The sequence below is a fragment of the Elephantulus edwardii genome, unplaced genomic scaffold, assembly GCF_000299155.1.
Source record: "Elephantulus edwardii isolate Elephantulus edwardi_28Jun2011 unplaced genomic scaffold, EleEdw1.0 scaffold00080, whole genome shotgun sequence".
NCBI lineage: Eukaryota > Metazoa > Chordata > Mammalia > Macroscelidea > Macroscelididae > Elephantulus > Elephantulus edwardii.
The window spans coordinates 4,004,253-4,017,658 of NW_006399830.1; the positions used below are offsets into that span (position 1 = coordinate 4,004,253).

General features: G+C 54.8%; 1 protein-coding gene across 1 annotated transcript in view; it reads right to left on the reverse strand.

Moving 5' to 3' along the window:
- TNRC18 (trinucleotide repeat containing 18) overlaps window positions 1–13,406 on the reverse strand; it is a 124,532-nt gene that overhangs the window by 50,550 nt on the left and 60,576 nt on the right. Inside the window, exons 12-16 of the mRNA XM_006889751.1 lie at window positions 6,056–6,231; window positions 5,323–5,459; window positions 4,883–5,011; window positions 3,064–3,232; window positions 1,050–1,413 (exon numbers count right to left, since the gene is read on the reverse strand). Coding sequence (XP_006889813.1) covers window positions 1,050–1,413; window positions 3,064–3,232; window positions 4,883–5,011; window positions 5,323–5,459; window positions 6,056–6,231 — 975 coding nt within the window. The remainder of the gene's footprint in view (window positions 1–1,049; window positions 1,414–3,063; window positions 3,233–4,882; window positions 5,012–5,322; window positions 5,460–6,055; window positions 6,232–13,406) is intronic.

The window sequence follows — 13,406 nt, forward strand, 5'->3', positions numbered from 1 at the left end:
CAGGGCTCAACCGGCGGCCAGGGCTCAGCCAGCCAGCATCGAGGCCCCTCCCCGGCACAGCACCGGCCTTGGCACCTGTCTGTCCAACCAGCAGATGGTCATGGAGTGCCTATTGTGTCCTTCATGCCCCAAAAGCCCAGAGGAGGACCCCTGGCTTGGGAAAGGCTTGTTTGGAGCAAGCACAAGAACACAACGTAAATACTCAGGAAATAACCAAAACCTCGAGGGGGTGGGGTGGTAATTCTAGTTTTAAACACCCCCCAAAAAACCCCAACAATGGAACCCCCCAACCCAGAACTCCTGCTATTGGGACCCTCCAGGACAACGCCCACAGTGTGAAACAGCTGGTGGGCTTGAACTGTCCACCTTCCAGTGACCAGACAAGTGCCCTAACCACTTCACCAGGCTCCCCATTTTCGGGGAAAGCACGCATATGATCCTCTGCAATCAGACCTCGTTATTAAAACGAAAATTCAACAGAAATAGAGTAATTTTGTGTTCTTCCGTTGCACTAACCACATTTCACACAGACAACAGCTACATGTGGCTAGGGGCTACCACACTGGGTAACACGAATCTATTTCCAGAATGTTCTATCGGACACGAGGCTCAGACCCTATTGGCTCCCTAGACCTCGTCGGCCGTACACGCCGCTTCTGCTAACACTTATGCTTTGCCAGACGAGGAATTTCCTGCGGACAGGAAGGGCCGGTTCACCTTTACGTCCCCCCCGACCCTGCACCTGTGCGGCCCAAGCCCCCAACTCCCCCAGGAAGCCCCTCGGCTACTCCCCAAGGCCTTCAACCAGCCAACTTCCGGCGAGAGGCGGGCAAGGCGAGCGGGCTTCCGCTCTATCCACCAATCAGGGACCGCCACGCTCCACACCTACCAATCACAAACGCCTCGCTACCGCCGACGCCCCCTGCCGAGTAAAGGCACTTCCGGTGCCTCCCGGAAGTCACGCTGACATTCGCAGAACCGAGCGCGAGAAACAGCAGCAAAGAGACGGAGGAGAGAAAGGGCCCAGAGGCGGCGGCGCTGCTACTTACTGTAGGAGTAGCTGCTCACTTCCGAGGTGAACGGAGAGTGGCTGGCCTTGGACGCGCCTCTGGCCTTGAACCCCACCTCCATCTTCCTGGCTTTAGCTGCCCTTTTGTGTTTATTGTCCCGGGAAGCTTTGAGGGACAGGCCGAGGCCTTTGGCCAGGGCCTTTCTGTCCTTGCCGAGCAGGCTGTCATAGGAGGTCAGGTACCTGCTGCAGCCCCCGCCAGCTTTCAGTTTCCCCCCACCACTGTCCGAAAACTTGAAGGCCGCCGACTTGAGCTTGTCTTGCTTGGTGAGGGACAGGGCCTTGTCCAGCTTGCTTGCCAGCTGCTCCTGGTCGCTGGCCATCTTCTTCTTCTTCACCTTCAGCTGCAGAGGAAGTTGGGTCACAGGTTAAGGAGGGGGACAGAGTGGCTGCGGGGTTTTCGGGGCGTGAACCGGGGACCCGTCCTTCCCACTGGCCTAACCTCCTCTTTGCCTCGGTTCCTAAACTCTGCAAACCTGGGCGCCAGCTCGGCGAAAGCCCTCGGACCCCACGAGCCAATGCTCAGGAAACCGCTTTCCGGCCCTGGAAACCCGGTGGGGCCCCATCCCAGGTCCCTGGTGGCCGGGACTGCCTGTGGCCGAAGCCTCGTGAAGACAGTGGACAAGCGGCACTGGCCACAGCCAAAGCCTCATGGAGAGAGAGCAGCCAGTGCTGCACGTACACCTAATGCAAGCTGACCACTGTTAGCTGCTGCTGCTGTGCCCATGGGGGCCACTGGGGCTGACACTGCCACCCCAGCTTTCTGGGCCCTCCTAGGGCATCGCCCAGACAAGCCCAGCTCACCCTGTACTGCAGAAGGCAGCTGGATTAAAGGCAGAGGAAGGGAACCAAGATGGAAAAACAGATGCAGCAGAGCTCAGCTAAACTCAACCACCTTAAACCAGCCGAAGACAAGGGCTCAGTGAGCAAGAGGTACCCCAAAAATGCCCAGTGTGCGTGGGCCGCCTGAGCTGAACGTATGATTAGAGATTTCTCAAGTTAAATTCCTGTTTACATCTCTCGCCAAGAACAGCCATCTGTTACCGTGAAGTGTGCCATTTCAGACCAACTCGTGTCCTTCATTGAATGCTTTCTCTCCACTGCTCTAATCTAGTAGCATTTCATGAGCCAAGTTGGCTCGCATCATTTGAGCAATACAAGAATCTGGAGGTAGAAATCCCGCGCTCTGCATCAGGTTCCCTCTGTGAGCATCTCTGATGATCAGGTCAACCCAAACAGCCCTCTACACAGGGCTGGGGGGCGGGAGGCGCAAGGTTGACTGGTCTTCAGAGATGGGGGCTGTACGCAGACAGTTCCCATGTACCATAGAATAAGAAAAACTAAGGGCCTGATGCTCACCCATCAACCCGAGAACATTCACGGAGGAAATTACAGAGGCATCAGCCCTTGTTCAAGTGCAGAAAAAGGAAGCTGCTCATTAAACAATTACACTGTTCAACAACAGAGTAATTGTGTTTTTTTACTAAAGAACATGAAGTCTCCCTGCTTCTTGGCTTCAGAAAAGGAGCATGTAGGCATGTTACATGGACGGAGCCATGGAGGCTGAGTTTGCCAAATCTCTGACCACAGCAGGTCCTCAATTTCCCTTTCTCTATATAATAAAAAAGATCCCGGAGGAGCACAGTTTGTGGAAGACTATGAACCTATAGGTAGGCAGTTCAAATCTGCCAATGCACCAGAGGAGAGTCCTGGCTAGCTGCATCCATGAAGACAGTAGCCAAGAGAGTCCCTTCTAAACTCCCTGGTCTGAGCCAGATAAAAACAACAGGGAGGACGGTACCTATGGGGTGGTTTGGGGGTCTTTCCGGTTTTGAGTACACAGGAAGGAGGCGCACGTCACTGTGGCACAGAGACAGCCCTTTCTACGACTTCTGTACTGTAGTCAGCAGGGACTCCACAGCGTGGACTCTCAAGTGCCGTCCAGGCCCCGCCACCAGAGGCTCTCCTCACACTCAGGAAGCTGGGTCACTGACCTGGCTCATGAAGTCGGAGGGTTCATGCTCATCCCAGGCCTGGCTCCTGCCCCTGGCTTTCCCAAGTCCTATGAGGGCGTCATGTTCCTCCTCGGCCCCCTTGTGCCTCTTCCGTAGGCCTGCTCCCAGCTCAAAGTCATCGGACGTCAGCAGGGACTTGCTGCTCACCCTGAAACCCAGAGGCGTTACCAGTCAGTGCCCAAGCCAGGCTCAGGGGCCACCCCTTTTGGCCCTGCACACAGGGATCACAGGGATAAGTCTGGGATACTTGCAAGTGAGGCTGAATGAGAATTTCATGAGAAAACAGCAAATGAGCATTGTCTGTCAACCTTCCCTCCCACGTATACACGCAAACACACCGCACGTACACACCTGTGTCATTAAAGACTGCTTACTGCTTCGCTCACCACGCACTAGGAGAGGGAAACTAAAACGCCAGGCAAATCCACGTCAGGAGAGTGCAGGCGGGATCAAGCCTGAGGAGTTCCCACGAAGGAACATCAGATGGCCTGCTGGGCTGGCCTATCCTGTACCACCCCTGAGCTAAAGTGTCCCCTTCGGGTTACCAGAACGTCTCCCTGCCGAAGTGACCACGCCATCCACACTCCCTAAGCTTTAGGGCAGTTGTTGAGAACCATGAGCTCAAGCTCCGCGTCAGAATAATACAAGCAGCTCACTCGTCATTTTTTAAACACTACTTTTCCTGTAAGGGAGCTCCGGGTGCTCCAGCCGTTAAATGCTTCCCTGCCGTTAAAAAGGCGGGTAGTTCCAGCCCACCCAGCACCTCCAAGGAACAAAGACCAGCAGTCTGCTTCTGTAAAGACGACAGCCTGCGCAACGCCTCTGAGCAGCGTGACCCTGTCACACGAGTCACTATGCATCGGAATCAGTGGAACCCAACGACAGCCATGCCCTGTGCTGTGGGCATCTGTGTAACTGCCAAGCAATGCTTTGTAGCACAAGCACTTTACAGACGGGGACGACGGGGCTCAGAAGACCTGTCGGTGGGCTGAGGTCATCACTGGTGGGAGCCAGAAGTTCGCCCAGCGTCAGGACTCAACTCCACGGAGGTCCATGCTGGCCCTGGCCGCCTGAGAACAAGGTGTTTCTTCCTTTCTTCTGTCAGGAGCATCCAAGGAGGTCCACACAAGACCAGGGGCCCATGGGCCATGTTCTCCTGATTAACCTGGGCCTCCCATGAGCCTTCCGAAGGCACCTAAGGCTCCCTCTGCTGCCACAGGCCGAACGCCGAGCCACCTGGGTGTCCACCGCCAGACGTCCCAGGCTGAGGGACGGTCCAGCCAGATCTGATGGGCTTAGCTCTGCTCATTCTGCCCGAACCCCGGGGAGGAGCGAAGCTCTGCCCCTGCTCATCCAGGGTCCCGGAGGAAGAGCTCCCAGTCCAGCCAGTGTCCAAGCAGACCTCCGGGAGGCGTTACACAAAGCTTCAGAGACACCCAAGGAGCGTGTCCCCAGAACTCAGTGGAGGGAGCCCTGAAGGCAGGGGGTCACCAGGTCCAGCTGAGGCAGGATGCTTGGCGGACGCAGGGCACTCAGGCAGGATCGGGTCTGGCCTGGGAGGACGCAGGCACAAGGTCTCTCGCTGGCTCCTTGCTCCCACGCTGGTGGCTCGGTCACTCCTCACTGGCCCTCCGGGCTCTGGCACCAGTGCCCGGCGAGCGCCCCTTGTCCAGGCAAGCCAAGCCCCAGGGACCCAAGGTCCCCCAGCCAGCCACAGGAGCGCGGGGGCCAGCAGCCCAGGCACTCTCCTCCCCTCCGAGCTCTGTCAGCCCCCGACCCACCGAGGGGCCAGCCTTACTTTCCACTACTGTCACGGCTCTTCACTCTCTGGCTGGGGGGCGACAGGGCGCTCAGGGCGTGGGTCCGTTTCCTCGGCCTGCCAGGGCCTCGGCGGGTCAAGCTTCTATGGGGGTCCTCACTCCCATCCCTTAAAGAGAATCACAGGCTCGGCTGTGAACCTGGGGGGACGAGGGCACGAGGAAGGACGTGGGACACACACACACACACGCGCACGCACACATCTGAACACCAGTCCCCATGAGCCAGTCCTACGCAGCCTGGCCTGGGGCCATGGGGCAGTGGCAGTACCACCCTCGGTCCACATTACTCAGGAGGGCCCAGCGGGCAGGGTGGACACTGGGGCACACTCTGTCCCCGGCAGACGGCACACGCCGTCACAGCCTGGCCTGGCCCGCTGGCCGCGCCAGCAGGCAGACGGGGACGTGGAGGCACACTCACTCGGAGTCCCGGTGCCGCTGCAGCTTGACCAGCTCACGCTGCTTCTCCTTGTACTGCCGCTGTAACTCGGCCAGCCTCATGCGGAAGTCCAGCTCCATGGCGTCCATGCTCTCCAGGGAGGACTTCATGGCATACATCTGCAGAGGGCGAGAAAGATGAAGGGTGCTGGCCCAGAACCCCGACACCTTCCACAGCGAGGCCCCCCGCACGAGCTGATCAGCAGCGACCTTGTGCACCAGGCAGTCTCGTCACTTACAAGATGACCAGAGCTCACGGCCACCCCAAGAGTGTCAGGACAGAACTGGACCCAAGGGTTTTCCTGTCCAAGCAGAGAGCCAGGCCCTTTGTTCCAAGGTGCCAGTGCCTGGCCTCAAACCTTGGGTGAGCAGTGGGTGCGCCCAGGGGACAGGCCACAGCACTGACTCAGCCGAACCATCTACTCGATGGGAGCTTACAGACAGACCACCAGCCCTCAGGCCAGGACTGTGACGCGTGGGGACTCGGGTCCCCAGGCCAAGTGTAGCCCTAAGTCTGCTCTCGTCACAATCACTACTCATGGCTGGAGGTTCTCACATGGGGAAACTGAGTCATGAGGCACAGAGACAGGATGCGGAGGACAGCAAGTCGGGTGGAAGCTGACTGCAGGCCTGGCCCTTCTGACCCCAAAGGCGGCCGGGCTCTAGCCAAGACCCCCCTACTCCACCTCCCCGGCCCATCCACGTCGGCCCTTTACCCGCTCCTCCTTCTTCTGCATCCAGCTGTACTTCTTGTTGGGGTTGAGCTCGCGGGGCAGCCGCAGGTTCTTCAGCGGGTCCACGAAAGGGCTGTCCAGCACCTCCTGAAGCATGTGGCTGCTGGCTGCCAGTAGGCTCTCCAGCGAGGGCCGCACCCCCACAGCACGCTCCGGACCTGCAGACAGGGCCAGGTGAGCCGGGAGGCGGGGGACTCGGCCCAGGGCATGGCAGCCAGCCCCTCTCTGGTCCCCCACATGTGAGGCAGAGGCCAGAGGCAGCCAAAGGCCACCGTGAGGTCCAGCTGGAGAGAGCAGACCCAAGACTGTGTGGGCTGACCAAGCAAAGGCGAGGACAGCCATCCACGGCCAGCACTGTTTCCTAGGAACTCAGCTCTCGAACTCATCTGGGCGTAACATTTCCAAATCAGAACATGCGTAGTGTTCCTCCTCAGAAATAAAGAAGAGTGGAGAAAACTAAAGACATACGAGTAACTGGTCCAGAGGACTAATGGGCCGTGTGGACCTCACCCCCTCGGTCCCTGGTGAACCCTGAGACCAGGAGAACCAGGTGGTGCCCAGCCACCACTGCTGACCGCTCTGATCGAGGCAGATCGGGAACATCTGGTACAAAACTCAGTCATAAAAAAGACCAGCCTTTCTAATCTGATAGAAAGTCCAACGGAACGAGACAACGGCCTTTAGTGACCCCCAACTCACTCCCATGGCTCAATTTTCAGGCAAACAACAGAGAAGTCTAGATGGTGAACACCAGGGAGATAGACACTGCTCGGAACAATCATCATACAGTATCAGAAGGGCAGCATTTTACAGGGAGAAAGCTGAGGAGGAGGAAAGAGAGGAAAAAAGGACAGAAGGAAGCCATGAACACAGGGAGGAAGAGGGAGGGGGGCTGCTCCATCGTGGGGACTCCAAGCAACGTCACAGCGAAACGTGGATGAACTGTTCACAGGGAGACCGGTCTGCTCTGTAAACTTTTACCCAAGTCACAAGGAACCAAGCAGGAATCTAGAAAAACCTGACTCTTTCCCAACCACAGGCCTCCTCCCGGAGGGCGCTATTGGTACCTGCTGGAAGGTTCCAGAAAAAGCTTCACATGCTCACACCTGTGCCATACATGGAAGCCTTTTTAAAATTGCATGTATAGCAGTCGCCAAGATGTTGTTCCCAAGGTACAAGCCTCGCCGTCCTACATGCTACCCTCGGCCCAGCTGGGTCAGCGTATCTCTGGAGACCCGGCGGCTCCATGTGGGTGGCTGTCCTTAGATCCCGGCCTAAATAACAGTATCACCTCAACTACCCCAACCTTCGGTTGAGTATCACAGATCCTGCCTTGACTCGCTGGACCTATGCAGGGTCAGCAAACGTCCATCCCAACTGCAGGCCCAATCCCAAGACCTCGCTCCTGGGAACCACCACTGGCACTGGGACCCTCTTCTTCTGGTATTTTCAAAACTCACAGAGGTAACAGAAAAACGTATCCGGGAAAGAAAATGGAGCTAACACTTAACAACTCCTATTAAGGCTGACAACAATGACTATGTATTATTGCTTAAATAAATCATCTATTGATCATTTTTTTAAAATGCATGTATATATGAAGTTCAAGCTGCTTTGAAAGAAATAGCAAAAAATAAGGCCCTAGGAATAGATGGTATACCAACTGACATATTTCAGCTAACAGATGCTGCCCTGGATGTGGCTCACCAAGTTGTGCAAAAAAATCTGGAGAACAATCACCTGGCCTACTGACTGGAAGAGATCTATATTTGTTCCCATTCAAAGAAGGGTGACCCAATAGAGTGTGGAAACTATAGAACAATATCATTGATTTCACACACAAGCAAGATTCTATTGAAGATTATTCAAAAACGACTGGAACAGCACAGCAGAGAACTGCCAGAAGTCCAGGCTGGGTTTAGAAGGGGTCGTGGTACTAGGGATATTGTAGCTGATGTTAGATGGATCTTAGCTAAAGCAGGGAATACCAGAGGAATGTCTAACTGTGTTTCATTGACTATGCAAAGGTGTTTGACTGTGTGGATCATAACAAACTGTGGCTGACTCTGAGAAGAATGGGAATCCCAGAACATTTAATTGTGCTAATGCGAAACCTATACTTGGACCAAGAGGTAGTAGTCAGATCAGAGCAGGGAAACACTGCATGGTTCAAAATTGGGAAGGGTGTGCGCCAGGGATGTATCCTATCTCCATACCTTTTCAACCTGTATGCAGAATAGATTATCCGGGAGGCTGGGCTCTATGAGGAGAAATGTGGGGTCAAGATTGGTGGAAGATCTATCAACAATCTGCAATATGCAGATGATACAACCCTGCTCACTGAAACTGAGGAGGACCTCATGCACTTGCTGCAAAGGGTCAAGGACCGCAGCCTCCAATATGGATTGAGGCTCAATGTCAAGAAGACAAAGATTCTCACCACTGGGCCAATTGGCAGCATCAGGATGGATGGTGAAGAGATTGAGATTGTTCACAGCTTCAGTTTGCTTGGCTCCACAGTCAACACTCTCGGCACCAGCAGCCAGGAAATTAGAAGACGTATTGCCATGGTTAAGGCTGCTCTTAGGGATCTCTCCAAAGTGCTGAAGAGCAGTGGTGTCTTTCTGGAGACATAGGTGCGTCTGATACAGACCATGGTCTTTGCTATAACTTGTTATGCATCAGAGAGTTGGACAATGACTAAGGAGGATAAAAGAAGAATTGATGCCTTTTAGTTGTGGTGCTGGAGAAGAGTATTGAGGGTACCATGGACTGCTAGGAAAACAAGATTCATCCTGGAAAGGGTCAAACTGGGCTGCTCCTTGGAGAGGGACATGATGCTTGGGAGGGTGGAGGGACAGCGCAGGAGGGGAAGACCCTCTATGAGGTAGATTGATTCAGTGACTGGGGTAATCGGGATGGGTGTGTCAGAGACAGTGCGATTGGCACAGGACAGAGCAGAGTTTAGGGCTGTTGTACATAGGGTCGCTATGAGTTGCAAGTGACTCCACGGCACATAACAACAACATCATATGAATGACACCAATCAATAGGGGTGGCCTACATGTGTCTACCATCTAACATCACGTTCTATCTGCAGACCTGCTTCCATCCACAAACCTCACAAAATCTCCTCTTCTGGGGCGCTAACGCACCAGCCAACCAGCAGTTTGTACAGCTGAACTGCACAGCCGCAGCCTGGAATGTTCTGTGATGAAGTGCTCGCAGATCCGCTTCCGTAAGGAAGACGGCCCAGAGCTGCCTAGGGCACCTCCTGACCTGGGGAAGCTGACTACGTGAAAACTGGCTGACATGCCCCCGATTCTGCACTTTCAGGGGATGCCTCACGCCAGCAGCGCCCGCCTTACAATCCAACACACCGCACAGAGCACTGCCGCACGTCACCCGATGTTACCACCCCGATGTTCACACCCTGGTGTCAAACTAGATTTAGAAAGACACCGAGTAAAGAAGAGGGTCTGTGCTTCGGCTGTTCCCAATTTTTTCTGTGAGGCACAGGCATGCCCACAGCTAGGGCCACACTCCATCAGCGCAGTTCACACACACGCAGAGGTGGGCACTCAACTCTCAGAAATATCGTCACACACCCTCAGAAAGGGTGCCCCACCTGCAATCTCAGCCCTGGTAAACGAGCGTCCACTTCCCATCTGACATCTATCAAAGAAAAGTGAGCTGTTTCTAATTTTCTACTAATGGTTCCTTTGTGATCCAATACACAATTTGGGGCACATTCCTTGGGCAAAAACCCCATTCTCCATTACCAACATGTAGGTCCCACGGACATTGGGTCAGGGTCTCCAGAGCCTAACTTTGATGCCAGGGGTCATTCTCTAGTGTTTATCAGCACAGCCGGCCTCTGGCCACTGGGTGTCAGTAGCACACCCTCCTCCTCCACGCTGTGCCCAGCACATACTCTTCCAAACTCTCCCCTCCAATAAAATTATTCCAGGGATAAAGATCAAAAGGCAGGAAGGACGACTGTGTGGATAATAACAAATCAGGGCCAACAGTGCAAAGAATGGGAAACCCAGAACACTAAATCATGCAAGTACAAAATCTATACCCAGACCAAAAAGGTGTTCTCTAAAGAGAGCAAGGGTTTAAAATCAGGAAAGGTGGTGTGTCAGGGCTGTATCCTCTCTCCGTACCTATTCAATCTGCATGCTGAGAAAAATCACTCAAGAAGCTAGCTGGACTTTTATGAAGAACGTGGCATGGGATTGGAGGAAGACTCACCAACAACCTGTATTATGCAGATGACACAACCTTATTGAATGAAACTTCCTTACTGAGGACTTCAAATGCTTGGTTCAGAAGCTCAAAGAATACAGCCTTCACTATGGATTACCCCTCAACGTTGTTGTTATGCACCATCAAGTCGCCTGCAACTCATAGCGACCCTGTGTACAACAGCCCTAAACCCTGCTCTATCCTGTGCCAATATAACTGTCTCCAACACACCTATCCCCATCGCCCCAGAAACTCAATCAATCCATCTCATTGAGGGTCTTCCTCTCCTGCACTGTCCCTCCACCCTCCCAAGCATGCCGTCCCTCTCCAAGGACTGATCCTGCCTGGCCCTCAGCATTAAGAAGTCAAAAACTCTTACCACTGGGCCAACAGGCAACATCATAACAGATGACGAAAATATTGAAACTGTCAACAACTTCATTTTACTTGGATCTACAATCAACACCCTTGGTACCAAAAGTCAAGAAATCCAGAGATGTATTTCATTTGCAAAGTCTCCTGTCAGGGAGGGATGTCTCTCAAATACTGAGAAGCAATGATGTAAATTTAAAGACTAAGATGTGCCTGACACAAGTCATGGTCTTTCCATCACTTGCTGTGCATCTGAGACTTGGACAAGGAACGAGGATGACGGAAGAGGGGATGCCTTGGAGTGTGGCGTGGGAGAAGAGCACTGCAGACCCCATGGACGGCCAAGGGGACAGACATGTCTTGGAGAAAGCACGCTCCTTAGAGACAAAGGCCGTGAAGCTTCGTCTCACATCGTTCAGACACAGTGTGAAAAGAGGTTCCTCTTGGAGAGGAGTACCATGCACAGAAAGGTGGAGGGTCAGCAAGAAAGAGCAAGAGCCCAACAAGACGGGGCCACACAGCGACCGCGGTGACGGCTCACGAGATGGTGAGGCCGGCCCAGGCAGGACAGGGTGCGGACCTGTGGTTCAGAGCTCGCTGTGAGTCTGGACAGCACCCAACAAGAGCCGCCAACAGGGGCTGGACAGAAGGCTGGATGGAAATGCGAGTCACTGGGAGGCGGCGGCCAGAGAGCCTCACAATGTGGCCACTGTAACGGGACTGCGCCCTGTGGGAACCGACCCACAGCGAGCTGATCCAACAGGTTTTCAGAGGCTGCAAATCGCAGGGAGGAGGCTGGCCATATTTCTCCCTAGAAGGTGGTGGATTTGACCCACCTGCTGTTGGCAGCACGACTCCTTACCCATAAGGCCACCCCAAGTTCCCTAATGTAATTAGTGTCATAAAACAAAACACTCAGAACGGTGACTGGAAAACAAAATCTGCTCTGGCTACTTTCACTCCAATCACATTTTTTTAAACAATTATTTTGTGCGTGTGTTTGTACTGACTGGTAGAGGAGGAGATTGCCCCTCCTTCTCCAGCAGAGCATCTGGTGGATTTGAACCACGTACCTCTGGGATTGCAGTGCAGCTTCTTGCCACTAGGCCACCAGAGCTCCCTCCAATCACTATTTTTTAAAAAAAGAAATCCCCTGTAAACACTGTCACTGGGTTAATTCTGCTCCCGGCAGCTCTGGAGGACAGTGCAAAAGTGCCCCCAACTGGCCGTCCACGGCGGCAGAGCTATAAGGAAGCAGACCAACGCAGCTCCTTCCACGGAGGCTGGGGGACGTGACCCACCGACCTCTCGGCTAGCTATTGAAGGTTTTAACCACTGGACCACCAAGGCCCTTTATAATATCTCCACCTCCTCCTCCCCCGAGGGGGACGCCCTCTAAATGAGAATTGCCTCGTTTGGGTCTCTCTTAGGGAAACTGAGGCCACAAAGCAGTGACTCCAATCTTGGAGATGAGTGAGCTGAGGAGGCCGCAGAGGCAAGCGGAGATGGGTGGACAGATGGCAGGCCACACAGAGACCGCCGCACGGACACAGACCTTCCCCAGAGAAAGAGCTCGCCACTTGAACCCACACCGCACCTTCAGGCTTCTCAGCTCCTGAAAGGGGGGCTCTGCTGGCCTAGTGGTTAGGAGCTGCCCTGTCAAACCACCAGCTGCTTCTCAGAAGACAGACAGGCTTCTCCCCCTGTGAGACTCTAAAAACCTGCTGCAGGGTCACGTGGGAGCTGGTTCAGCCCAATGGGACTCAACACCCAACCTTCCGAATCTACGAGAATAGACAGCTACAGCCTTCCGCGGTGGCATCGGTGACAGCGGCACGAGGAGACAAAGACAGTCGGGCATCAGACGGAGGCCACGCAGAAACACCCACACGTGCGCACATACCCGCATGCATGTGTCCGCATGCACGTCGCCTGTGCACGGCCTGCCCTATGCCGGCTCCTCTACGTCTCAAGGGGCTGTGGGGCTGACAGAGGAGGGGCCGGGCAAGACTCAGTCACTCCCTCACCTCCAGGAAGCTGACCAGCTGACGCTCTCCGTGCTGGCACTGGGGACCCTAGCAAAGCGGGGGCTCAGGGGGCACGGTGATATTACAGGCTAGTGGGGGCCAGGCAGCATCAGAGGTCAAACAGAGCCCTGGGGATGGGGTGGAAGGGAGACAGCTGCCTGCCAGGCCTCCCAGCGGACACAAGAGGGGGCAGAGGCTCCAGAAGTCAAATGCGTCCCCAGGAGGCTGACCACTCTAATGCGACCTAGTACAGTTCAGCTCAGAACCACGTCCTGGCCTGTGGTACTTACTGCAAGGGACAAGAGTCACTCAGTGAACTGCCTCTGACCACCAGGAAGAGCCAAGGACCCTGAAGTCCCTCCATGTCCTCCCCGAAACCCCATCTCCATGCCTAAGACAACAGACAGGTGTCCAGACCCAGTCGACAGCTGGGACCCAGATCGATGCCACCCCCCCGAGGGGAGCCCACAGGCCCCGAGACCTCACAGGCCCAACAGAGAACACCCGAGTTGCCTCTCAAAGGCACCCCATCCTCTGCACCCCCAGGAACTGACTCTTCCCAAGTCAAGCCATTAACCTCGAGTCCTGTCCCGGTATGCTCACACCCAGCACCACTGACCAAGTCTCAGTCCTCACAGACCCCTCAGCTCCCTCCATCACCCCCCACTGCTGCCCACAGCTCC